Source organism: Jaculus jaculus, chromosome 3 (assembly GCF_020740685.1).
Source record: "Jaculus jaculus isolate mJacJac1 chromosome 3, mJacJac1.mat.Y.cur, whole genome shotgun sequence".
NCBI lineage: Eukaryota > Metazoa > Chordata > Mammalia > Rodentia > Dipodidae > Jaculus > Jaculus jaculus.
In genome coordinates, this window is record NC_059104.1 from 143,310,228 (window position 1) to 143,337,638 (window position 27,411).

Below are 27,411 nucleotides of genomic sequence, written 5' to 3' on the forward strand. Positions count from 1 at the left end.
CATAAAGGCAGATGCACAAAGTGATGCATGCATCTGTTCATCTGCAGTGGCCAGAGGCCCGGGTACACTCATTCTGTCTCTACCTCTATCTCTCATCTCTCTCCTCTTGGAAGTAAAATATTTAAAAAATTAAAAAAAAATCAGAATAGAGATTTGTATGGTTCTACTTCCTTCCTATTGAATATTCTTGTTATATATATATTTGAAGGCTTCATATAAGTTTAGAAAGTCAACTGAATGTGGTGGCACATGCCTTTAATCCCAGCACTCATGAAGCAGAAGTAGGGTGATCTCTGTGAGTTCAAGGCCAGCCTGAGACTACCTAGTAAATTCCAGGTTAGCCTGGGCAATACCCTATCTCAAACCCCCCCCCCCCACACACAGAGTTCTGAAAAGTCTTAAAATTCCCTTGAATTAAAATGACAATAACCACAAACACACATGTTTACAAACAGGTACATACACACACACACACACACACACACACACACACACACACACACACGAGTAGTTTGAAAAGCTGCTGGGTCATCTTCCTCAAATGTCATTTCACCCCATCACTTGTTGATTAAAAAGAAAGTTGTTTTGGGAAAAAGAAATAGAAAACCCCATTTGCTGAACGCTTCCTATATGCCTGACTCTACACCAGAACCTTATGGATAATAAATTCCCACTTTCTGAAAGGCCTCATAGATAATATCATACCCACTTCAATGATGCACAGACTGAGGCTGGCTCAGAAAGCTCTCAGCACCTTGCACAGGATGAATGTCAGGGGAGGCATTTGCATTCAACTTCCCCTTCAACTCATTTGAATTCAACTTCTCTTTCAACCATAATAAAATACAAGGAGGAGGAAGAAAGCTAATGATGATGCTACTCATTCTCACGAGGCCTTACAGTGAGCAGACAAAGTGTTCAATGCCTGCTCAGAATGGCTTTGTATGTTCTGCCCATTTTACAGATATAAAAAGCAACATTAAGTCTATAGCCCAAAGACTGTATGTACCCCTCAGAAACTGTGTAGGCATCCTAGTGTGCTACTCCTGTATCAAATACAATATGTATACAACTTCTTGTGCCTGGAATAGTCCTTCCTATCCTTCCCTTGCTGTCCACCTCCTAGCCTCATCCCTTTTTGTAAAATAGGCTCCAAAGCTCTCTCCCCGTGTGCTTTGCAGACAGGCACAGTCTCAGTGATTGCCTCTGCCCCCCCTCAGAGCCTGCCACCAAGAGCCTGTTGCTCTGCTACCCGCTAGCTAGGTAAGGCAGGAGGGTGACAGCTGGGAAGAGTCCTCATTAACATCACCTCTAATGAGCCCTCAAGGGCATAAGCACAAAAAAATTTTCATACAAATGGTTTCCTTTTTCACCCTCAGCTGGGTAGTTTGCTATGAAATACATTCCTTTTTTTTCCCCATTTTTCATGTGGACGAAACCCACAAACCAGGAAGTTGGAGTGTCCAGACCCTCTACAGGACCAAGGAGTCAAAAGGCCAACTTGAGTCCTATAATACTAGCAACAGTATTTTTGAAACCCAAATTGGGAATAGGGTGCATATGAGGGGCATAGGACAGAACACTAGAACTCAGGAACATGTTGGGAGTTACAGGGAAAAGGCAGCCGTCCTCGCCCAGAGCATCTGGTTGCACTGGGGATTGTGGGGCTCTAAGGCACTTGGGGGCCTCTCTATCCCTTAGGACAACCTCCACATTCTCCATAGAGAGGGTTCCTGCCAAGGCCTCATTAGTTCTGTGAACCAGTGCTCCCTGCAATTTGTCCATTGCTTGCTAATTTTACAAAAGGAAGAAAGTTCCAAAATGAAACACTTGCCCTCAGTGCCACCATCCAGATTTTCAAAGCTCACACTCTTCAGGCCAGAGCTGTACCATGGAACCTTCAGAGATGGCAAGCATGTTCCATTGTCTACATTCTCCAAAGCAGGCACTGGCAGCCACTGGTAGCTACTGAGTGTTAAGGTTTGCTATTGCAGGGGAGGAAGTGAGTTTTAAATGCCATGTAGCTTCAATGACTTTAAACAGCCACACACAGCTAGAGAGAGCCTATTCACGTATCTCCAGATGGTACTTGGAAAAAAAAAAAATAACTCCCTTTTAAATCTAGAAACGATGTGAATGTGTAGACTGGGCCTGTGGTGACATTCAGAGCTCTAATACCAATGCACTGAGCATTTCCAGTGGTCTAGCAGAAATATATCTTCAAGACATTCCTATAATCTCAGATATTTTAGAAAAGAAATGTTATCATTTCCATAGTACTATGAAGAAAGAGTCACAGAGTTAGAAAGGATCAAGAGGCTGGTAGAAAACCTAGCAGCCTGGTCCAGAGCTGTGCCCTGCATCACAGTCCTTGCAATTCCTTGTTGAGTGGCTTGCATGTAGAATATTGGCTTATATAGGTTCTCTTCATGAACAGCTATGGAGACATTAAGGATTAGGACTTGTATCTTCTCCCCTGTTCCCAAGGCTTACTTTGCTATCCCCTCAGACAGTTTCAATGCACTGAAAGATGTCACTGTGCCTGCTTACACAAAAAATACCTTCCATGAAGAGGTCTGATAAGAGGGTAAAAGCTCCTGAAAGGGTGGCCATTATGCTCTCCTAACTGCTCAGTAACAGCTCTGGGCAGAACGTGAAACTCTGAGAGTTCTTAGGGAAGGAGGTATTCATTTTTCACCTCTATTCACCAGCCACCTTGAAAATGCCTTCTATCAGCCTTCAAAGGAGTCCATCTCCTTTTATTAAAATTGACAAACATTTTATTCAAGTGTTTTTCCTAAATGAGTTGTGCCATCCACAACTCATTTTTTCCTACATAAATTGCATAAAAGTTAAAACTCAGAAAAAACTGCATCATGTTCCCATTTAAACAATGCTGAAGTTACTCTCATCTGGCATACCATACCTTAATCATCAGACTGGTTGAATTAAATTGCTGTCATCTGAGCAGTTAATAGAGGTAGGCTAGATTTTTTTTTTTATAATTTTTAAAAAAATTTTTATTTATTTATTTGAGAGTGACAGACACAGAGAGAAAGACAGATAGAGGGAGAGAGAGAGAATGGGCACGCCAGGGCTTCCAGCCTCTGCAAACGAACACCAGACGCGTGCGCCCCCTTGTGCATCTGGCTAACGTGGGACCTGGGGAACCGAGCCTTGAACCGGGGTCCTTACGCTTCATAGGCAAGCGCTTAACCGCTAAGCCATCTCTCCAGCCCTGAGGTAGGCTAGATTTTAAGGTAAGAAATACTACATGTGAGAAAAAACAAAAAGGCTTTTCCACTCCTTGGTCTTACAGCCTTTCCTGCCCCAGGACTTCTGACTTTCACACATTCTGCATTGCTTAGGGTCCGGTCTGCTATGAGCAAGCATTCAATGAGTTAATTCGTTAATTAGTTAATTTAGGACAATTCATAGCGCACCATGTGGATACTGTTACTACTGTTACCGTCTAGGAAAAATTCAATGATTCTATGTCTCCACGTACAGTTAATTATCTTCTTTCTCTATAGATGGCAATATTCCCTGGTGTATTAATTTCTTTTCTTGTGGCAGTGATTAAATAACTAACAAGAAGTAATTTAAGGGAGGAAGGAGTTATTTTGGCTTGTAGTTTGAGAGAATACAGTTCTTCATGAAGGCTTGGTGGTAGGATCAAGAAGTGACTGGTCTCATTATGTCTGTAGTCTAGAAGTGGACAGCTGACATGAAGTAGGATTGGATTATAAAACCCCATGTTTCACCCCCAGTGACCCACTTCCTCTGGAAAGGCTCACCTCCTAAAGCTTGCAACGCAGTGCCAGATGGGAACAAGTGTTCAAAAACATGAGCCAACAGGGGACATTTTATATTCAAAACACAACAACTGGTTTCTGAATATATAATATGGTGAAGTGAAGAACTCAAGTAGAGAAAAGGTGCATTAATAAGCTACACAGTTGAGCAAGAGTGCTGTTTTCATGGTGAACCTGATAATCAGTGCCAGAATGAAGGAGAGAGATCCTGAGGATACTCAACACCTACCAAAGCAGAGATCCAGAGACTCCTAAGAGCTCATCACTCAAGTAGACTTAAAACTCGGGCTGGAGAGATGGCTTAGCAGTTAAGCGCTTGCCTGTGAAGCCTAAGGACCCCGGTTCGAGGCTCGGTTCCCCAGGTCCCACGTTAGCCAGATGCACAAGGGGGCGCACACGTCTGGAGTTCGTTTGCAGAAGCTGGAAGCCCTGGCGCGCCCTCTCTCTCTCTCTCTCCCTCTATCTGTCTTTCTCTCTGTGTCTGTCGCTCTCAAATAAATAAATAAATAAAAATTAAAAAAAAAAACTCATCCACCATGGCTCAGGGAATTTTATGGAAGAGATGGGCCCATACTCACTATCTTTCTGTCTACCTCCTCTTCTCTGTTTCAAATAAATAAACAAATAAAAATATTTTTAATCACAATTCCATTCTTGTTTTAAGAATCAATACTTTTCATACTAACCAACATAGTGTTTTAATTACCACAGAATGAAAAGCAGTCTAAATCAGACCTAAAAATGGCCCAATATTTTAGTGTTTGTTGACTTAATGTGGTAGTTTGAATATATGTCCCCTCCCCCCATAGACTCAAGTAGCCAACTTGCCTGGAGCACTGCAAATGAACCTCAGATGCATGTGCCAGCTGAACTGGAAAGAGAGAGAGAGGGAGAGAAACAGAGAGAGAAAAAAACTTGCCTCAAATAATATAGAAGAAAGGTACCAATACATTAAGGTTATCCTGTACCCTACACACTCACACTATGACATGTGCATGCCACACACACATACACATGCACATACACAAATAAAAGACATACAAATGAATGAATAAAGACAAATGCTGCATTGTTGTATTTTCATGAGGTGCAGAGTGTGGTCTGGTTCACAGAGACAGGAAGTACAGCAGTGACTTCCAGGGCTAGAGAAGGGGTTGGGGGATCGTTTATTGGATTGAATTTCAGTTTTGCAAGATGAAAAGGAACTGGAGATAAGCCAAACAGCTACTGGACATAAGCTGAAAGGGTACTCTGTCGCTTGGAAATTATGTCCTTGGGTATAGCTGAAGTAGACTTTTGAGTCTTTTGCAGACATGGCTCGTGTGTAGGACATTCCATCACCAGCATGCCACAGGGTTCAACCACTGTGGGTAATGAATATCACCCCATACTGGAAAGTTTGGGGTTTACTTTAGCTTTCAGATCCCTGCTCTTTCGTTAACCTCACCTGAGTTCTATGAAGTGTTCTTTACTGTAACTTCGCACCACATCTGTCCCAGGTGTGTTCTATCAGATGACTAAGTCACTCCTACATTGCAATGGAGAGAAAGTTGGTAGAGCTAAGCCTGGGAGTGAAAGACTCAAGTCCAAATTGCATAAACACGATGAATGTATAACCAATTAAATGCCTCTAGGTCTGAAACGTAAACAATACCATCTGGTGAATACGTTTTACTTATTTTACTAGAGAGATATTGAAAACAACTCACTTTTTTTGTTTTTGCAGGAGAAAAGCTTTATCTGATGGAAGTTTTAACTTTTCCCACAGAGCCAAACCCTGAGAATATGAGGTTCCTCGTAGCCCCAATGCGTCTCAGTGTTTCATTCCTTAGTGCTGACATGAAACAGGGACTCCATCTATGTTATATAAGAGATGCATGAACAAGGAAGTAGTTGGAGAAAGTTCATATTCATATAATACTTGGGGTCCTGTATTATCTTGGTAGGTCAACAATCATATGCAGGGATAGAGAAAGGGGCAACATATAATGGAAAAATTAGTTCTTTGGATAATGGAGACCAGGATAATAATGCAGCCCTTGCCACTTACTAACTATAGCAAACTGCTTACTGAACATGAATACCCCTCTTGAGTTTCAGTGCATGAATCTATACAATAAAAATAACATCTCTCTCTCTCTCTTTTACTCTTAGTTTTATGTGTGCATGAGCACACATTCTGTCATGTTATAGTTGTGTTACTATGAATGGGAGCTAGTGTATTCATGTCATTATGGTCATTTTTCAAATTCATTTGTGCTCAATGTACTTTCTGCAATAAGCAGACAGCTGTGAAATTTTCTTTACGAAAATAATGTATGCTAAATTTAGGTACCTGCTCCCTACCAGTAAGAACGCTTACACCATCAAAATCAAATGTCACTAATGTGAGATTCATCATGTTCCTCAATGAAATGTGTCATCGGCACTAGAATCACAGGTACTAATGTGTACTTTGGTCGATACGGTAGTGCTACTTGGATGAAGGCTAGGTTCTTTGTCTCATGACACCATACAGTTCAAGGCTAGGATAGGTGAAATGACTTCGAGCTAATAATAGATGCCACTGGCCTGAAAAAGCTTCCAAGTGTCCATATACAACTTTAGAATCTATTAGAACCTCACTGTGCTAATGAGAACTCTTGCTGGGAGTCCACATTCCCTTTGTAAACTCCATTAGCAACCCACGAGGCAGGCAGACAAATAGGAGTGTTCTGAAGGAAATAATATGTCACCAAGGAAGGGCAGCAGCTAGGATTCACACTCATTGCCATCACAGGCTCAGAACATTGCCAGAGCAAGACAGATGACATCTCTCCTTAAGACAGAGCAGGGTGAACTCAACACCTCTGAAAGTGCTTCACACACTGGGAATAGGACACATTAGTATTAAAAAAAAATTATATCCTGGGGAAGTTGCTCAAGTGCAACAATTCTCCCCTAAAAGATTTTGCAATGAAAAGTTTGCTCAGGGACCTGGGGGATGGCGAGAACACTTGCTGCATAAGCACAAGAACCTGGAAGACATGGGGAAGCTGGGGCAACTTGAGTGTGATTCCCAACGCACACTTAAAGAGCTATCGTGGTCACATGAGCCAGTAACCCCAGTCCAGTGATAGGAGGAGGGCTGGGGCTTGCTAGATCAAAGAGCCTGACCAAAAACTGCAGTTCTGGGCTCAGTGAGAGATTGCCTTGAAGAAATTGCAATAGAGGACACACTACATTCTCCTGCGGTCTCCAAACACATGAACCTAGCAGGTACACGTCTGTATGCCCACGTGTTCCCTGTGAGCAGGGGTTTGTCTCATTTACTTGTTTCCCCAGAAGGCAGCCTGGGTCCCTCCTGACCTGTGTGTCTTTGCTTTCAATGGCCCTGAGAGACTATTTTTTAATAAGAACACATGGAAAGTTTTCACTTTGCATTCAGATTCTATTAATGATTCCGATGCATTTAAAAAATGTTTTTGTCTTAGAACAACAGAATTTGCTCATAAAATTGCTGAGTATCACCCAAAACACCCACAGCTAGGCTAAAAGAAGGGGTGGAAAATTTCAGCCCCAAAGGAATTTCTTGTAGGGAGTGAAGAGGCGGCACAGGAAGAGGATGGAGAGATGAATCCAAGGCTGCTCTGGCTTCTAACCCACAGTCACAGTCAGGTCGCCTAAGTGATGCTCAAACACTTCCTGTTGTACAGACATTGCAGTAAGTCAAGAGTGAAACAGTGAACAACATTCCTTCCCCCACATGCCTCCTACCCCTCTACACAGCTTGTCTCACCCCCAAGTGGCTTGGTTTCCTCTCAGCCCGAATTACCTATTATCAAGTTTGGTCCAATATTAGCACTGTATGGGATTTTAACCTTTTGGCGGGTCATAAGCTTTGGTGATAATCTGGTGAAAGTTTTCCCTACAAAAGTGCACATTTTCCCAAGTCTCCATACAATTTTTTGTTTTTGTTTTGAGGTAGGGTCTCACTCTAGCTCAGGCCAACCTGGAATTCACTATGTAGTCTCAGGGTGGCTTGGAACTCATTGCGATCCTACCTCTGCCTCCCAAGTGCTGGGATTAAAGGTGCGTGCCATCACACCCAGCTTTCCATACAATTTTAAAAGGGTGAGAGTTGCCTTACCTAGCCTTAACATTTTGCACTATCCTCAACTCCAAGAACTCCAGTTGGCCCTCAGTGAACCCTAACACTCTCAAGTCACATTTCTGGACTCCAGCTTTAAAAACGCAAGTTTTTATGATGACTATTAACTACCTAAGACTTTGATATCTTCAGACTACATCTATATATGGGCTAAAATGAGCATGGATACAAGCCAACACACACACACACACACACACACAGACATATGCACTCACGCACACATAGTTTGGCAGGAGTGACGTGGTATAGCCAAGTTGGAAATGGAACATAGTCATTTAGCTTATTCACTCCTGACAACATGAAGTCATCTGAGGGAGTTAAGGTAGCTTTGGCAGCTGCAGACATGGCAAGGGGCCAGGGTTGGTTATGTTTTTCCATTCAATAAACAGAGCCATTGACGAAGTTATACATGTTCACCACTCTCTGCCCACATAAGCAATCGCTAAACACCTACTGCCTCTGCACAAAGCCTGCCAACAGGCTATTTTAATATGCTTGGGTTTTAATGGGCAGAGAGACAAGGGGTAGGAGTATTCCTTTTGGCCTTTGGGTTCCTGACCTGCAACTTAAATGACTGTGAAATAATGAAATGAAGAAGCAAGCCAGAACCTTCAGCATATGTTGATCTTTCATGCTCTTCAGAGTATCATGGTAAACATCTTGGTATTACGAAAGAGCCAGCACCTTGATCATGGGTCAAACACTCACGAGAGTCAATCCCTTGTCATGGTTGGACTCTGAAATGCCTACAATAAGGCTCATGTAGTGAATGTGGTCCATAGTAAGTAGCACTATTTGGAGGGGATCTGGAAACAATAGGAGGTGAAGCCTTGCTAGAAGAAGAATGTCACCTCACCGGGGGTGAGTCTTTTGAAGGTTAAATCTGGTCTCCAATTCCAGCCCCAGTCTCTGCTAGCTGCCAGCTCTAAGGAGAACAATGTCCTCCTCCCCATGCTTTCGATGCCAGTGTTCATCCTCACCACAGTCCCAAATCAAGAGCCAACGACTGTGGACTGAAATCTCTGAAAACATGAGCCAAAGTAAATCCTTCCTCCATTTCAGTTGGCTTTCTCTGATCTTTGGGCCAGAGATGATAAAACTGATACATTCATCTTCCCAAGTACATGGTTGAGTCTCAAAAGGAAACATGCCGGGTCAAGTCCCACATAACATGACAGAGGGTTCAGGCCTGAAGAGGCAGGGTCCTGTCTGTAACCCAAGTGTTGGAAAGGATAACTTACGTATGCAAGTAAGTAGAATTTTGAGATTGGGGTACCAGCTTTAGCCATAGCCAGATCCATAGCAAAGCCCTCTTGTCCCCCCCTGGTGCACTATGTTGGTACAGTCTGTGGCAGCCATGAAGAGCATCAGACCCGGGGACATCTTGAGTTCTTATGAATAGTCATAGAAAAGAAGGTAGTCAGCCTCTCTCTGAGTCTGTAATAGATTCTGACTGGTCTACTCCTACTACCAATCCCTGCAGGTCACAGCCTTTCTCTGTGATGTGATTGGTTATGGCTGGACCACATGACCATTTCTGTGTTTCACAGCAACCACCTAAGATGGGAGAAGCTAGTCTCCAGTGTGAAAACAAGATGCAGGATACATACACTACAGAAGATATTCACAACAAAGACTCTCATACCAAACACCTTAAGCCTCAGTGCTAACAGCTATCAACAAAACTGTACAGAAACCAAACCCTTTGCTTCATTTATTCTCAAAAAATGTCACCTAGAGGTAAAACGAATGAAAAGCAAAGCTGTTCACCAAAAGGCAAACAGCCCAGAAATAAGCTACAGAAAAAAAGTACATGTTATTGATGGGAATATTTCAAAATCCTTATTTAGGAACGATACCTGTGATATATTTAAATGAAAAGGAAACAGGCCTGTATTCATTAGTCAGGTGCAGTAAGTGGGTGGTGGTGAACACGAGTCTTTGGTATTCTAACAGAAGGAGAGTGCTGCACACACATCCCCACCTTCCCTAGGTCATTCTGGGACTCTCTGGTCCTCTATGCTATCATACACTTTGATACTATATTCTAATGTCCCTTTGCAAGGATGGTGTCATACACACAGTATGTATATAGGCCCCAACTAGCCCAAAATTCAACTAGTTTTTGCATCCCAGAGCAATGGTTCAGGGAACCATGAGCCATATTTTTCATCATCTGACCACTGCTCAGCTTTGAAAAACGGTTTCATTCTTTTCCCCATCCTGGGGTTCCCGTTCTGACAAGGCAATAAGCAAACTGCTGGCTAGAACAGTACCTGATGGCTGCATAAGCAGTAAGTGTTCCATCATTCCTGCAAGGAAGCCATGAGCATAGGTTAAGGACTCCTATCTCTTCCTTCAAGCCCAGCTCCTCCATGATTCTGAACATAGCAGAGGACACCATTGATCCTGGCTATGGCACTCATGACATGCAACCATAGCTTTCCTTTCCTCCTTCCTTATTTATTGATGTGGCACTCAAATGGGGAACATAATTTTAAATTGATAGACTGGAGTAATAGCAAGCTACCAGTGTTAACTCACAGTGACAGTGTAAATATGACTGGCTCCTCACAAGCTCATGTCTTTGAACACTTGGTCTCCAACTGGTAGCATTGCCTAGGGGAGATTGCAGAACCTTTAGGAAGAGGGGCTTCATTGAAGAAAGGGGGCATTTGGGTGGCAGGCCTTGAGGTTCACAGCTTGGCCCCATTTTATTTCTGATCTATGCTTCCTGTCCCCAAATATATGAGGAGGCAAGGAGTGCAAGATATATATCCCAGCTCCCTACCTCCATGCCATTCTTGTCAAACCATGAGCCAAAATAAATCCTTACTACCTGAAGTTGTTTTTGTTGAGTTGGGTCAAAGGCTAGGAAATTTCAATGAATTGGAAAAACAGTATACTTGGAAAACAGGCATCTCTAGTCTCTTAAAGAGTTCAGGAGCTGGAAAACGCTTATTTGGCATTCCCATTGAGCAATGAATAGAAGAGAACAGGGCAAGAACTATCAAGTACCCAAGGCTACACCTCCCTAGGAGCAGGTGTAACCTACCCAAAGCCCGTTTGTGACATCCATTTTATCTTGTGGAAGGAGACATGGCAAGGCTAAAGAGTTGGATTTCAAGTCACAATTAATCCATCTGAACTAACCTGAGCCTTCAAAGTGTTCAGCGACTATGAATGAGGCTTCTAAAGTCCCCCAAACATTGTTCATTAAACATCCGAAGAGCAATTCCCAACATTTTTACATTGACAGAGCATTATAAAATTATCTAAAATATGTTAACAGTTGTATAGAAAAGTTTGTATAGGTGGAACATCCCTAGTCTAAAATCCAAAGTGCCCCAAATATTAAACTTAGATTTTAGAACATTTTAAACTTTAGCATGTCATATCAGGGATGCTTAGACAGTAGAGAGTTCAAGCAAATATCCCAAAACTGAAAAGGTGTTATCTTAAATATTTTTGGTTCTAAGCCTTTTGGATAAAGGGTATTCAGCCTGTAACATATAAATTGATTAAAAAGTAATCTTAATTATAGTAAAGCTGGAATTAAATATGCCTGAATATTGACCATAATTTTCTCATAGATATTGGAATTATGAATTATTTGTGTTCTTATTACATTTTTGTTTCCCCAAATTTTACAATAATAGTACTTTCTTTTAAAACACTGAATCTATATGCTTCCAGATTCAGAAGCACTGCATCAGACCACACAGAGCCATCTAACACATCACCCTGGGGCGCTGCCTAACAAACACAAACTGGCTCCCTTGCAGCCTAGGGCAGCACTAACACGTTGTGTACTTTGAAACGAGCCACAGAAAGGGGTCTGCAGAATAGAAGGAGCCCTGCTGGTTTAATTCAGGAATGGAAAGGTTGCTATTCTTAGCTGCACAAGATGGATTACACGTACGATTAAAAGTCAGGACCCAAGGACTTTTGTGCAAGGAACTGTACCCTACTAGATAAGTCAATTGTGCCTCCGCTTTCACATTGGGAAATGGAGAGCCTATGACTTTAAAGGTGACCAGCATTTATTGAATCATCACGAACACACTGCTTGTTGCATAAGGTGTTTGCATAGTAAAGCCCAGTTCATTTTACTGATGAGTCCATAAGCTCAGATTCATTGGAAATTCATCCAGTACACAGGGGGGCAAGTCCATGCAAGAATGAGGAGTCAACTTTTAAAAACTGGTGGACACCAGAACCCAATTCAGAGTGTACAAGGTCAGCGAGCCAGGCGGGGAGCACCACCGGAACAGCGTAAGCCACTGAACGTGAAATAGGAGTCGCTACAGATGAATGAGAAATAGCTACCAGCCCAGGCAATATGGGAGTACCAGATAAGTACTAAGGACACATTTCCTAGCACACTGCTGAAACCACACTAAAATGGAATGTGATGAGCAGCTGGGGTAGGAAACTGGAACATGGCCAAAACAAACTGACCACTTCTCTACAGTGTCATTTATTTCAGGAAAAAGAGAAATTTATGAGGAACTTCAATATCGATGAAGTTGAAAGAATTTAATGAGCTAGACTTGCTCCCAGGAGAAATGGCCTTTTAATTATTTTTTTTCCGAATTGCAGTCACAGTATATTTGATCCATACTTGACCCACTCTCTTTGGAGAGCTAAAACACATTTTACCCAGTGTCAAGCTAAAACAAAAACTTATCAGAAGCAAAATAATTCTTTGCTCCCAGGACTCTGAAGAAGAAACTTTGTTCTCTTTGGTGGCTTGCTGGTATTCTTGTGACCTTTGTAACTAAGCAAACATTTGGCAGATGAGATCAGAGAATAATTCTCTTTGCATCATTAGCTGTAATACGGAGGGTTGCTCTGGGTCTTAATATAAGTGATGAACAAAGAAAGTGTGACACATTGAGCCTAACATAGGTATCACCTGGCTTGTAGCAATTGTCCCACATAATCAAGCACTTTGCAAAGGCCTCTTCTCCAAAGGAGTGTAGGAGTCTTCAAGGATCACTTTCATCTGGCCAGTTCCTGTTCCTCACAGAACAGGTAATCTCAAGTGAATCTACCAGCCACTTCTCTGTCTTCCTCTTTCTGCCCCCTCTCAAATAAATAAATTAATTAATTAAAACTTTTGATTCTATCATTATTTCAAATTTAAATGACACAACAAACTTGTATCTTTAAGTAATTATTTGATACAGGGCATTTGAAGAAGTCCTTAAGTTTAAATGGCATCCTATAAATGGACTCCAACCCAATAAGACTGCAGTCCTGGTAAGAGGAGGACATTAGGGTCAAGAATGTGACCTCAGGGACATGTGGGCCCAGAGAGACAACCAAGCAAAGAGTCAGCAGTAGGATGGCTTTCTACAAACCAGAGAGCAGCCCCAGGGGAAGCCAACCCTGCCTTGATCTTGAACTTCTAGTTTCCAGACCTGTGAGAAAACACATCCCTATTGTCTGAGCCTACCATGTGTAGTGCTTTTTGAGGAATGCCCTAGCAAACTGATGTAGTGCTCCCACACCTGCTTTGAGTCATCAGGTTTCATCCCTTGGTCCAGGCTCCCCAGCCCTTAACATGGATTTTTCCAAGGAAAACACCAGCAGAAGTAAAGAAGGAAATCACCAAGCAAGGGACAAGATCCCAGAACAGAGGAGTGAGGCTTCTGGCAACCCCATTCTATCCATAGTTGGTGTTGGTGGCAAGGTTGGTACCCAAGGGGAGTCATCACACTACAGAAGAGGGCAGAGAAGTTTGCCTGGTTGTTTCAGAGCACAGAAGCAGAATGAACGTGGTGATGTAAAGAGGAAGATTTTTAACACAGAATAGGGAAAACTTGCTGATACCTGCTGCAATTCAAGCATAGGATGAAGTATGTTGCAGTGTCCACACTGCTAGAACAGAAGGTGGACTTAACCAGCTTGTTCCCTGATGTATACCCAGCTCAACCCCAAAGCAAGATAAAATGAAGGTTCAATTTCTTTCCAGAAACGTGACCTAAATACCAGCTATGACTATCCTCCCAACTCTCCTCTTACCCCGAGCCTCCATTCTGGGTTTGACCCTCATTCCCCCACCACAGCACCTCCTTCCTTGGCCATCTCCCTCACCTTCTTGGCTCTCGTGACTTTTATTACCCAAAGGCTTCAAGCTGCCTTGCAGAATGCCCTCACATGCTCTTGACATTGGACCACCTCCTCCCCCCACTTCATTCCTGCCCTGAAAACAGATTTCAAATACATTTGGAATAGCTAGTGCTCTCAGGCCCAGAACTCAGCTGCATCCAGATTAACGACCTTGGGCAAGTAAGTTAACCACCGAGAGTCACAGTTTACCCACCTGCTTTGTTTATAACAGCAAAAATTCTGAAAACTCATTTGTAACAATAGATAGCATTGAGTAGTAGGCATATATATTCACAAAGGAATATTATGTATGCAAAAATAAAGTCATAGAAGAATACTTAATAACATGGAGGAAAGCTCATAAAATATTAAGAGAAATAAAATTACAAAATATAGTTTACTAAAAGCGAGATTGTGTGTTTCAAATGCATACTATTGCAGAACAAAGCGGCTGGAATTATATCCTCCATAAAGCTAGTAGTAGCTGCTCTCAAATTGTTCTTTTTTCCTATTTCCAACACGGCCAGTGGTAAATGTGAAAGACTTATTTAATGAGAAATAAAGTTACTTAAAAAAATCTTTGCCATGTTCATTTGACCATTTTTTCTCATCTGCAAAAAAGAAAAGGTAATACCAAACTGATGTGCCAACCTAGTAAACTAGTAAATAGGTCATTACATCATCTCACTTATTCCACCATAAAGAGCAAACATATCTTGATGCATTTTGAACTTGGAGAAAAAAAAAAAGCAGCTGAGAAAACTGGGTTAATGGAAAGTGCCAACATGGAGCTAAGACATGATTAGACTCCTAAAGGGTTGATTCTTGGCCCCCAGTAGGGCCCAAATGGTTTCTACTGCCACCCTGCCTATTTAGTTCCTTTAGGAACAAAGAGCGCCACGCGCCACCCACGGGTCATTATCTGGCTGCCCCGTGAGGCTGAGCTCCACATGCTGCTGCACTGAAAAGCCTGCCAGCCGAGCGAGTCCCCATTCATCCAGTGTTGTCCCCTGGTAATAAGCTCCCTGGACTCCCTCCTCACACTGGAAAGGACTGGCCACAGAACAGAGCCAGCCAAGAAGTCCCTTGTGAATGACCCATCCAGCAATCCAGGAGCTTAGCCACAGGGCCAGCGGAAAGTCTTTTCAGTGGGGACTGTCATGTGACTCAGGCTGCACCACTTCAACTTTCCCTCAGTGTAGGAGTGTAGGACCTGGCCACAAAAGTGTGGGCCTCACTTTGCAGACAACTAGACATAGGTCTTGTCACTGAAGATTTGAAGTCTGGCAGTGCACACTGACTATTCTCTTCCTTCTTGGCCCACATAGAAAGGATCACTTAGGAACAAGCTTGCATTTTCCATGTTCACATCTCTACAATCACCAGTCTAGTGTTAGGCATTAGGCATGCTGACCAAAGAACTCTTTTTAGATTAACTTTTGCACAAGCCACAAAGTGAGGAACATATACCCTTTTCCATTCAGTTCACACTGACAGTTCTAGCATCAGTGCCTTCAGACAACCTTCCTCTCTTGCAGTGGGCTTCCTCAAATACTCTGAGAAGCAGAGTTAAGTGCCTAATTAGAGGAGATAAATGCTGAGACATTCTCATGATCACAGATAGGCCTTTATGGCTTATGTAATAAACCAACAATCCAGCTCTTCTCCGCATGTGCTACAGTCTTCTGAAGCTGTTCACAGAGAATACAATCCATGCATGGAATGAAAAGCCACCTATTGAGGCCAATTTGTACAAAAGGCTTGCTCTTGACTGCTCCTGGAAATAGGCCCATGAAACCACTTCAGGGAGACCTGGAGCAGCCATCCTCACAGCTGTGTGCTGTCATGCTTTGGAATTTGTCAGACAGACTGCAGTCCCAAAATGTCCACAGAGCAAGCAAAGAGACATGTAACCAGTGCCCTGACTTTTATACAGGGTAGGAAGATAGGAGCCCAACTAATAATTCTGCTAAAATTTTATTTGTAACAAAAATTCACTGTATCAAATCTTGATTGTTTCTTCTGTCCATGATTCCACAGCCCAAACCCAAATGCCTCCTTATCCCAGAGCTTTGTGTATAGATACAATGTCACCAGGGCATCTTTCCAGAAGAGGGTCCAGGAACTGCTCTGGGATCTCCAAGCCAAGGTTACTTAGCACTGATAAAACTTCAAGGATGATTGAGGAGAGATTTTTCTACTTGATCATAGCATGAGATGGAAGAATTCAGCTTTTGGCTCCCATTTCCTTCCCCGTGGTCTGGCTTATCTGTTACTGGTACCAAGAAACAACTCTCCCAGGGTGACATCAGTCAAATCAGAGAATAGTTGTCCACCTTTCTGTCAACATGTGACAGCCATGGCTTGACTTTCACTTGTTTCATTTATATATTTGAGAGAGAGAGAGGCAGGTGGAGAGAGAGAATGGGCACCCAGGGGCCTCTGCTCATTGCAAATGATCTCCAGATGCATATGCCACCATTTTGCGTCTGGCTTATGTGGGTACTGGGATATCAAACCTTGGTCCTTAGGCTTCCCAAGCAAGTGTGTCAACTGCTAAGTCATCTCTCCAGCCCTTTCACTGACACTTTAACAGCAACAGAAGTTCAATGATCACTTCAGTCCCCAACCCTGCTGCACCCATCCTTGGATACAACAGAAGTGCTGACCATACCAGGGGCAGAGTAGGGCTGGGCACCGTTGCCTCTTCTGCCACACAGGTACGTCAAGATGGAGCTCATCTGGCTCCACCCCTGAGCTGGGAGACACACCTTCTCCTCCTTTCTCACCCATAACCTCCTCTCACAACGCTAAAGTGACAGCTGTAACACACTTGTCCAATCATGGAATTGACTCCACAACTGGGCAGAAAAGCATGGAGGAAGTCAGGATTCTGTTGAATACCCGTTCCCAGCCATCTCACCGTGTAAGGTAGAAACCTGGCACTTAGGAAGCTTGTTTGTCGCTGTGGTTCAAATTCTGTTCTAACTTAAACCTACATTTTATAATTAACTTTATACCTCAAGGCGCATTGCTTTCACAAGGCTCCAAGCTTCTGCAGGCAAAGGTAATTGTTTTCCCCCAGCTTCACACTCAGTAGCTGCAGATGTGCTTACAGGAGACAAGTTTACACTTGGTCAGTTAGGGCTAGAGATACTTGGCAGTGACTATTCGGTAGCGTCCACAAGCTCTTAGTCAGGGACTCCATTCCCCACGTGAGCAGCTGTTTCCTATGGGCCTATGTGCACATCTACCTTTCTGATCAGAAACTATGACAGTGTAAAGTAAGTTTTCAGTATACACTTACTTCATTTCTTCCTACATATCCCATCCCTGGGCAAATCCATGTGATTGAAGATATTATCAGAAGCCACAACTTTGAGTTACACCAAAGGCTGCACAAAGGCAGTGGGCAGGCAATAGTCTTGTTTTTTCAAGGTTGGGGATTCCAAGGTGATGATCATTGGCCACTAACCCCAGACAGACCCAAAGTCTCCACCACCATTAACACACAGAGCGCAGGTCAGACAAAAACCCCATCCAAACCTCATCTTCTTTGATGCAAGGTTTAGAAAAACTCTTAACACGTGACAGATCAATTTATGACATACCTAAAACACAACCTGGAGAGCTGTTCACAAAAGCGCATCCTGGATCAACTGCCAAAAATTTCTGGGGGTCCAATCCAGGCATCTGTGCTTCTTTAAAAAAAACCCTGAAGGTGTTTAGCCAATTCTGAGAACCAGTGCCCTTAACGAAACAGGGGCCCACCTTTGCACCCATGGTCCACGCCCCGCAGTGCCTACCTATGTAGAGCGAAGAGTCCTTCCTCCGCACGTGGTCGTCGATGTAGGAGACCCCGAGGGGTTGCACAGGGGTAGCACCGATGCCCAGGAGTACCTGAGCCCCAATAAGCAGCAAGTACATCATGTTGGTGGCTGTCCGGTTGCGGCAGATGAGGTCAGGGTCCGGCCCCTCGTCTCCCCCGGAGCCGTTGGCAGCACAGACATCGCGGCCCTCGGCGCCCCAGCGGATCTCGCCGGCCTCGTACTTGTACTGGTGGGTGAGGAACTCGGGCAGCGCAGACAGCAGTGCGCCCAGCGCCATCACGATGCCCCCGCAGCCGATGAGGCGAGGCCGGTGCCCGCGCGCCCCGAAGTAGCTCACAAACAGGATGAGCGCCAGGTTCCCGATCTCGAAGCTGCTGGCGATCACGCCCACGTCGGCGCTCTGCAGGTTGAACCTGCGCTCCAGAGTGGTCAGGACGCTCACCTGAGAACAAGCAAAAGGAAATCTCAAAGCCTGTCCAAGGGAGACTCTGAGGGGACCCCTCCCCTGCCTTCCCCAACTACCTCGTGATGGCACCAGCTGCAAAAGGCAGATGCAAAAACCAAAGAATCAGAGAAGCATCTGCGTAGTTTGGTAACACTGATTCAACTAAAGGATTCAGTTTCTGCTTTTTTCCCCCCTCAGTACCCATTTCCATCTTAAAAGTTTGTACCTCTGTTGTGTAAAGCTGTGTGACCCATCCCACATACCTCCACCACAAAGTCCTGTAAAATTACAAAAGTTCACAGTTTGCACACACTCCCAAATGCACATCTGTGTTGAGCTGTGAGGATGCAGGGACCAGAATCATTTTATTAGGATGTCAGCCAAGCCCACCTTAAAACTCAAACAAAACTCTTAAGCCGCAGAGTGGACAAGCTTGATTAGCTAAGAAGATATTTCTTCCATCATTCATTCATTCATCCTGAGGAAGTGGGGACTGAGACATGGGGTTTCACATATGCTAAACAAGTGCTCTACACTGAGCTAAGTCCCAAGCCCTGTTTTCATTTTATTTGAGATTATCTCACTAGGTTGCCCAGGCACTCACTCAGTGTAGGCCAAGCAAGCCTTGGATTTCCCTGAGCCTCCTGCCTCAGCCTCCCAAGGAGCTGCAATCACAGGCCTGGTAGTAAGATAATCCTTAACTCCACTTCCTTCTGCACATTTCCAAATGACGGAGGTTTCCCTGGAGGCCAACAGGTACACAAAACCCTGACTGTTCTCAGCACTGTAGCCCTGCCGGGGATCCTCGGTTGAGATACTGTTATGATTTTTCCCACCTCTGTATTCCTGTCTGTGCTGTATTTGTTTAACAAATATTTACTGAACATCTGCTGTTTGCCCAACAATGTCCTGGACACAAAAGATGGAAAATGAGGAGGAAAGGACACCTGTCTTTGAGAGGTGTCCAGGTGGCAGAAAGGTAGACATGGATGCATCTGGAACACAAAATGATTGGAGATCATGTTCCTTATGCAAAGTTCATGCCGAGCAACCAGGGGCAAGGCATTATTGAAGGGTTTCTCCGGTGAAAGGGAAGATGAGATGCTAGCGTCATGATGGGCATCACAGGAAGACAAGTCGTTCCTGGAGAGCCCTGGCAGCTGACTGAGGACCTTGTTGGGGAAGGAAGAACATGTCAGGCAAAAGTATGTGCATAGCACATGAGTTCCTCACAGAGTAGAGGATCATCTGAAGCAGAGGTCATAAAGAGTCACAAGACTCACCGTGAGGAATGTTGGCAAGCCAACGTAGGCAGTGTGGTGGCAGATATGCAGAGCTTAGGAGAGAACTGAGGTGAATCCTTAGTGTTTCCTTAAATCAATTGTGAGCTTGGACTAGTTTCTGGGAAATCATAGTCCTAACACCCTCTGGCATGATATGTGTGAAGGACAGAAAGGATGACTCAAACTCTGTTGGCTAGACAGCCTTTTCTTCCAAGGCAGGGCTGTGCAGAGAGGCAGCAAAGTACAAGGGCCCTGCCAGGGTTCTGGGCATGACTGCCTGGGTCCACCCTCAGTCTGGGTGAGCAAGCTACTCTGTGCTTTAGCTTTCCCATCTGTGAAAGGGCAATAAGGCCGTAACCCCACAAAGAGAGGCCAAGAATAAAGCACATGTCTGTGCAAATGCTAGCTAAGGACTAGCCACAACCATTACTGTCATTTTCATTTATCTGTGCACACCAGGGAACATCCAGGGTTTTAGGAACTTAGGGACCATGGCAGTGTGGTGAATCGATGCTGGAAAAGTGAAGACATGGATGCAGTGGAAAAACCAGCTGGTTTGTTACTGAGGGGAAGGGAACGCTAAGGCCCTCATCAACTCAGTAGTAATGGCGATGAACAGGAATGGTCAAAGGAGAAACATTTCAGGGGCAGTGCTATATTTCAGGCCAATTGGGCTGGGTCTGCTGACAAATTGGGTGTGTGCTGCTAAGCAAAGGACAGGAAGGAGAGTTCCAGGGGGCTAACCTTCCTCCAAGAATATAAATAGGGACAGTGTTGTAAACACCCATGTATATAATCTTCCTGTCACATCCCATCCACGAGTATCCATGCACATACTCAGACTCTTATGATGAGTTGCCGGTACCTGTGTCCCCTTAGTATAATAAGAGCAGGTGGCCAGGACATCACTCCTCACCTCCTTTCAACAATATGCATTTAAACTCCCCCTTGAGCCCAAAGGATCTCAGCCCGACCTGAAGATCAGAAGCATTTGGAAAGCACTAACAACTCTAGATTCCTGGGCTCCCATGGAGTTTGTGACATGCCTGGGCCCTGAGGTGCTGGTTGAAGCACAAATCCTATTTCATTGCTGACAGGAGGCAGGGACATAGTCACCAGACAGCATATCTGAACCACACCAGCTCTGTCTCAGCAGCCATGTCCCATAGAAGAGTATCACATGCAGGAGTATGCATTTACGATGCATGGAGCATGCATTTACGATGGCATATGAAGGTAGTGAGGATTCAGACAGCTGTGGGCAAAACACAAAACAGTTTTTCTAGAGACATATTGTGCCTACAGCTCTAACCCTGGATCAACAGAGCACCTCATGGGGGTGACAGGAAGTATCAAGTCTTTCTTTCTTGACCTGTGGCCTCTGCACGCTTCAGTGGTGCCCTTCTTGACCAGCCATTCAGTTTTTGCAAACATTCTGAAATGGTTCTCTGTGGATCAATTAGATCGGAGGCTAACGTCTTCATTCACTTAAAGCACAATTTTGAGAAGCTGGACAAATTAAGTATTCATGAGGCTATAAAAGCCACCACTTGTGGCTTTTATGTGGTAGTAAGCAATCCAGCATGGAGGGAGCTGGGTGCTAAAGGGAATGACTGTCGTTACTTAATGGGTAACGGGACTGATGGGAACATCTGGATAATTAGAGACAAAGGGGCAGTCGCTAAAGAAGGCAAAGAAAAGGCATTAATGCTGGGCCAAGTGGACATAAAGTTCGCATGGAAAGAACACAGTATCTGTCAGGTTTCTACTGCTCTGGTGGAAGGGGTTAAAAAAAAAAACACAAAAAAACAAGGAGGAAAGGAGACAGGGAGGAAGAAGGAGAATTTGTATTTAAGAATCTCCTAGGGATAGATCACCCAGTGTTTAAGGCACTTTCCTGTAAAGCCTATAGACCCAGGATGGATTCCCTAGTATCTGTGTAAGCCAGATGCACAAGCTGACTCATGTGTTTGGAGTTCATTTACAGAGGCTAGAAGCCCTGGCATGCTCATTTATATATATATATATGCACCCATACATACATATATGTGTGTGTATGTGTGTGTGTGTGTGTGTGTGTGTGTGTGTGTGTATACACACACACACACATATACACACACATATATATGTATCTATGTGGACATACATACATGGAGAATCTTCTAAAACTCTTATTAAAAATATAGATTATGGGGCTGGAGAGATGACTTAGCAGTTAAGCGCTTGCCTGTGAAGCCTAAGGACCCCAGTTCAAGGCTCGATCCCCCAGGACCCACGTTAGCCAGATGCACAAGGGAGTGCACGCGTCTGGAGTTTGTTTACGGTGGCTGGAAGCCCTGGCATGCCCATTCTCTCCCTCTCTCTCCCTCTCTCTCTCTCTCTCTCTCTCTCTCTCTCTCCCTCTTTCTCTGTCTGTAGTTCTCAAATAAATAAATAAATTAATTAAAAAATGTATAGATATGGGCTGGAGATATGGCTTAGTGCTTAAGGCATTTTCCTGCAAAGCCTCAAGAACCATGTTCAATTCTCCAGGTCCCATATAAGCCAGATGCACAAGGAGACACAAGTGTGCAAGGTTGCACATGTGCACAAGATGGTGCATGCATCCGTAGTTCGTTTATAGTGGCTGGAGACTCTGGCAATTTTATCCCTCCCTCTCTCTCTCTCTTTATCTTTCACTCTCTCACCTAAAAATATAACTTAGGTCCTGGGAAGGTGGCTTATTACTGCAAAGAGCTTGCAAGCATCATTCTAACGCAAGGAAGTAGAGCAGCGCTATGCTCACTAGTATGAAATACATAAGCACAGGGCATATGGATGTTTACAATATTGCAACATGGTATATCTGTGTAGCTTTTCAGCTGGGGAGCTGCAAAGTCAATTTTAAACTCACCATGGTGTCCTAGGCTGGCTTCAAACATGAGATCCACTTGCTTCAACCTCTCAAGTACTGGAGGCCAAGCTTCTACTACTATGACAAGCTCCAATCCAGCTCAGAGAGCACTCTGTTAAATCAATTTTTTTCAGAACCTATTTTCACACTTTTGCTCTGGGCAAAATGCATGCTGCTCTGGGGGACTCACAGCCGGCACTGAGTAGGTGTTCATGAAGCAGCTCTGGTGAGAAATGAGGACCGCTAGCTTTGTGCTGACATGTCATCAAAGGCGGGGTGCTTGTGCAGTGAGGCCAACAAAGTCAGATTCTAAAGGCCAGGCAGCTGCCTGGAGGCATGGAGTAAAAGAGTTTGCAAAAGTCTGGAAGCAGATACTAACAATAGTTTAAGAGATGCCAATATCACTGTGGCCATGAAAAAGACCTGAGCTTGTCTCACTCAGGGATTCCTAAATGGAGTCTGGCATACTTTTTCTGCAAAGACCCAAAAAGTAAATAATTTCAGCTTCCAGGCCACATGGTCACTATAGCAACCATGCAGCTCAGCCGTTGTACCACAGAGTAATACCTATGGCAACATATGCACAAATGGACATGGCTGGGTTCCAATAAAACTTTACTTACAAAAGCATAGAATGAGTAAAATGTGGTACACACCCGTATGTACACTACCCAGCCTTTTGCTTCACAAGTCTGGCAAATTAAAAAAACAAACCCGCCTGTTCCTAATTCATTTACGGAGCACTGCTGATACTAACATCAAGAAAATTCTAGGTACAACTCAATGCCAGATTGTATTGGCTTGGGGGTTTATTTAGTTGTTTAATCCCATAAAAGCAATTTGCAAGCTGACTTAAGTTTCTTGCAATGGGGAAAGGGATTCTAGTCTCGAAACCCACAATTCCTTTTCTTTGATAGAACAGCAATAATAATTTCATCAACCAACGGGGCATGGTGTGTGGCTTTTGTTTGCCATCTAAACAGCAGCTCCTTGCAGTGAGTAATCAGGCACAGAGGGTAAATGGTGTGCACAACGCATTGCTTGTGAATTCCAGGATCCTAGGTTTACAGAGCCACGTGACCCAGGACAACATAGTTTAGTTCTTGCTCCCACCTGCCTCATGAATAGATGAGGTGAAAGAACTGGTTGGCAATGTTGCTTTATTTATGCTACACTCGTTTAGCTCAAATCAGGCTTGCCGAATAAACGGGTTTCATTGTTTATAACCATTTTAATAGTGTAGTAAGAATTACGTTAAAACACTGACTATGACTGGCCTCTAGCTCATATCGTCCATGTAACAAATTTACTCATCACTCCAGTCACTAGCACAGTTCAATGCTACTTTTGTATTTAGGCAGGGCCTTACTCTACCTAAGGAGGACTTGAAATTCACTGTGTACCCTAAGCTGGTCTCAAATTCATAGTGACCCCCACCTCAGCCTCTCAAGTGCTGGAATTATACAGATGTGCCATCGGGCTCTAATGAACTTTTTAATTCCATGAAAGTAATTTCAAGATATATTCCATGTCCTAGTTGATGTGCCAAAAACATGTGTCTAAAAACTTTTTTAGATGCTTTCTTACTATGTAGTCAGGGCTAGCCTCAAACTCCATGATCTTCCTGCCAGTCTCTTTGAGTGCTAGGATTATAGGCATGCCCTACTGCATCCTGATAGAACATATCTTTTTGTATGGTTATGTGCTGCGGAAATGTGTGAGAATTGAGAGCCTCACATTGTCTGGATAAATCTAGGTAAGACATGTACTCTGACTTCCCTTCTCTCTGTAAGGTGGAAATGAGTCTGTTTTCATAGCCTGTCTTGAAGGGGAATGCCCTGGGCACCCATGGGTCCTGTAAATACGGGGGTTGTTGGGGATGCAGCATGCCCCACACTCCTGTAGCCACCTGAGTTACCAGTGGTCTCAGTCTCTCCTTTTCGTCCTCTTCCTTATTCTGTCTCGTTACTGGGCCATTCATTGTGAGCAGGTCTTAAACAGGAGCACTTTCTCTTTCTCTGATTACCTTGAGAGCACCAATTCTGGCCTGTGCAGACACATTAAGGCTTAACTCACAGGCCTTGTACTGTGTCTGCCACATCCCACATTTTCTTCCACTTCATCATTTGCATCTTCCTCAGACCATTTCTCCCCTTACCCTATCCTTCCATCCCTTCTGTTTCTCCCTTCTGCACCTGCCTTCCCCAAATGGCCCTAAACTATATAGGAGACAATGATGTTTACCATTCCTTATACTCTGTGAATTTTATGTTCAATTAAATCTAAGAGAATGTGTACTGTTTTATAACCCTTTTCCATAAACAATGATAAACCACCCAATAAATGTAATTGGTTTCAATGTGTAAATCTCATTGATTTTCTCTTGTAGGTCTTTGGTCCAACTAACAGCTGAACAAAGGTCTCCACTTTCACCAGGCACACAAAAAATTCTCTCCCACTCCTTACCTGAGCTGTTGTTGCAGATATTTTGTCAACAAGAAAAGTTTTATTATCACTTTGTGTTGAGAACCTTTCTTACTACAACCTGGGAAACTGTTTCAACCCACAATTTGCATGATGTCAGGTCTTTTTTTTTATTTGAGAACCTTTAAGAATAAGAAACTAGGGCTGGAGAGATGGCGTAGCGGTTGAGCGCTTGCCTGTGAAGCCTAAGGACCCTGGTTCGAGGCTCGATTCCCCAGGACCCACGTTAGCCAGAGGCACAAGGGGGCGCACGCGTCTGGAGTTCGTTTGCAGTGGCTGGAAGCCCTGGCGCGCCCATTTTCTCTCTCGCTTTCTATCTGCCTCTCTCTCTCTCTGTCACTCTCAAATAAATTAATAAAAAAAAAATCTTTAAAGAATAAGAAACTAAGTGATTTCCTTAGCATTCAATGAAGTAGAGAGGACCAGATGTAGGCCTATGAAAGAGACTTCAGTATCCACATGCACTAAGATTGAAATGTACAGATGCAAGGCTTTTCCACTTGCCCCAGGGCATCATTCTGGCATCAACAAGCTCCCATGAGAATGCTCAGCATTAAGACATCTCTAGCACTCCCTCCAAGGCTCAGGGTCCATTTTGGAAGAAGTGTCAGAAAGAATGTGGTAGCCAAAGGAAGGAAGGGTAAGACTGCTTACAATGCTGTCTTCCAGATACAAAACCACCTTGATATTCATAACTGCCCAGTGCCTGACACTACCTACACAAGACCTTCACAACAGAAGAAAAATAATTATAACATAAAAATAGAAGAGAGACGATTTGGAAAGAACAGATTCAATGAAGGGTGGGATTTGGGAGGGGTGAGGGGAATTATCATGGTTTATTGTCTATACTTAGAGAAATTGTCAATAAAATGGTTAACAAAAAAAAAGAAAGGAAGAAAGGAAGGAAGGGAGAAAGTAAGGAAGAAAGGAAGGGAGGGAGGGAGGGAGGGAGGAAGGAAGGAAGGAAGGAAGGAAGGAAGGAAGGAAGGAAGGAAGGAAGGAAGGAAGGAAGGAAGGGAGGAAAATAAAAATCCTCATGAGTACCTGTGCCTTGCTAGGGACTGATACAGAGACTAGAGACACACAGTTTGACAAGACTTAGTCTATACTCTCAGCCAGTGCAACAGAGATGATAATAAGCAATTATCACAAAGGATGAATAAAGTCTCTCTCCACCATAATATAGAGAAGTCAGAGGCAGTACCCTGAGAAACATCAGTTATCCAATACCCAGTAATGGGGACAGAAAAGGCACTGAGCAAGTTTCAGAATACAGAATACACCATGTTAACTATGATTATTTTGAATAGGTATTTATTTCTCATGCTGCATCCAGTCCTGAGCATTTTTCAAACACTTCTACATTTGTCTACACTGATAGTTGATGTAGTATGTAATACAATTACCCCATTGTGCAAACATGGAACCAAGACAAAGTAATGGTGTCCACTCCACTGGGAAGTGGAGGGGTCCTTTCCAAAGCCCATCCCCACAGATCCCAGAGCACCAAGAAGAACCAGCATTGTGCCCCTGACTCAGAGGTGGCCCCCATCCAAGTGAAGAAGGCTGATGGATACTTCCAGGCAAGCAGAGGCAACCTCAAGCAATGGGTGATCAGACCTGCTACCAGTGGAAAACAGACAGGAAGAAAATTAGCTATTGTTAAAAGTTGTGCAGGGAAGAAAAAAGCTCTGATGTCAAATGAAATATTTTTTTTCACTCCGCATTTTTTATTTGTTTGTTTTAGTTGTTTATTTATGTCCTATGGATTTTTAACACAAGGTCTACGTAGACCAATCTGGCTTCTAATTTGCTACATAGCAGAGGATTGTCTTGAACTCCTGCTCCTCTGCCTCCACCTCCTAAGTGCTGAGATTATAGGCAAGTGCCATTACATCTAGCTCCTGAACTCTGGATTAAACAAAGATAAAGCTATCTGTACCACAAAACTTACAGGAGTTTTTCAAATGCCATTACCCACTGTCAGTCATCCATCAAACATATATTTATGCTGTATTTCCAGAAAATCTTTTATATTGTAGTTTTGTTTTTTGAGGTAGGGCATCACTCTAACCTAGGCTGACCTGGAATTCACTTTGTAGTCTCAGGCTGGCTTTGAACTCACAGTGATTCTTCCCCTCTTCTGCTGCCCGAGTACTTTCAGAAAATATTTTGACCTTGGATATTTTTGTTTTGTTTTGTTTTTAGAAAAACTTGCCATCCCTTGAAATCACATATATTTCCAAAACTAACAAAAAATGTGTGTGTGTGTGTGTGTGTGTGTGTGTGTGTGTGTGTTTATCAAGAACAAAGGTTACTAAGGCTGATCTGAGACAAGTTTTCAGCACGTGGTAGGACCAGCTCTGCTGCTTGTGGGAACTAGTTATCTCT

At 43.6% G+C, this 27,411-nt stretch overlaps 1 protein-coding gene across 2 annotated transcripts in view; it reads right to left on the reverse strand.

Annotated features, from left to right (window-relative positions):
• Slco3a1 (solute carrier organic anion transporter family member 3A1) overlaps positions 1-27,411 on the reverse strand; it is a 306,863-nt gene that overhangs the window by 219,315 nt on the left and 60,137 nt on the right. For both annotated transcript variants that reach the window (XM_004658168.2, XM_004658166.3), the window contains exon 2: positions 17,889-18,354. In XM_004658168.2, the coding sequence (XP_004658225.1) occupies positions 17,889-18,354 (466 nt within the window). The remainder of the gene's footprint in view (positions 1-17,888; positions 18,355-27,411) is intronic.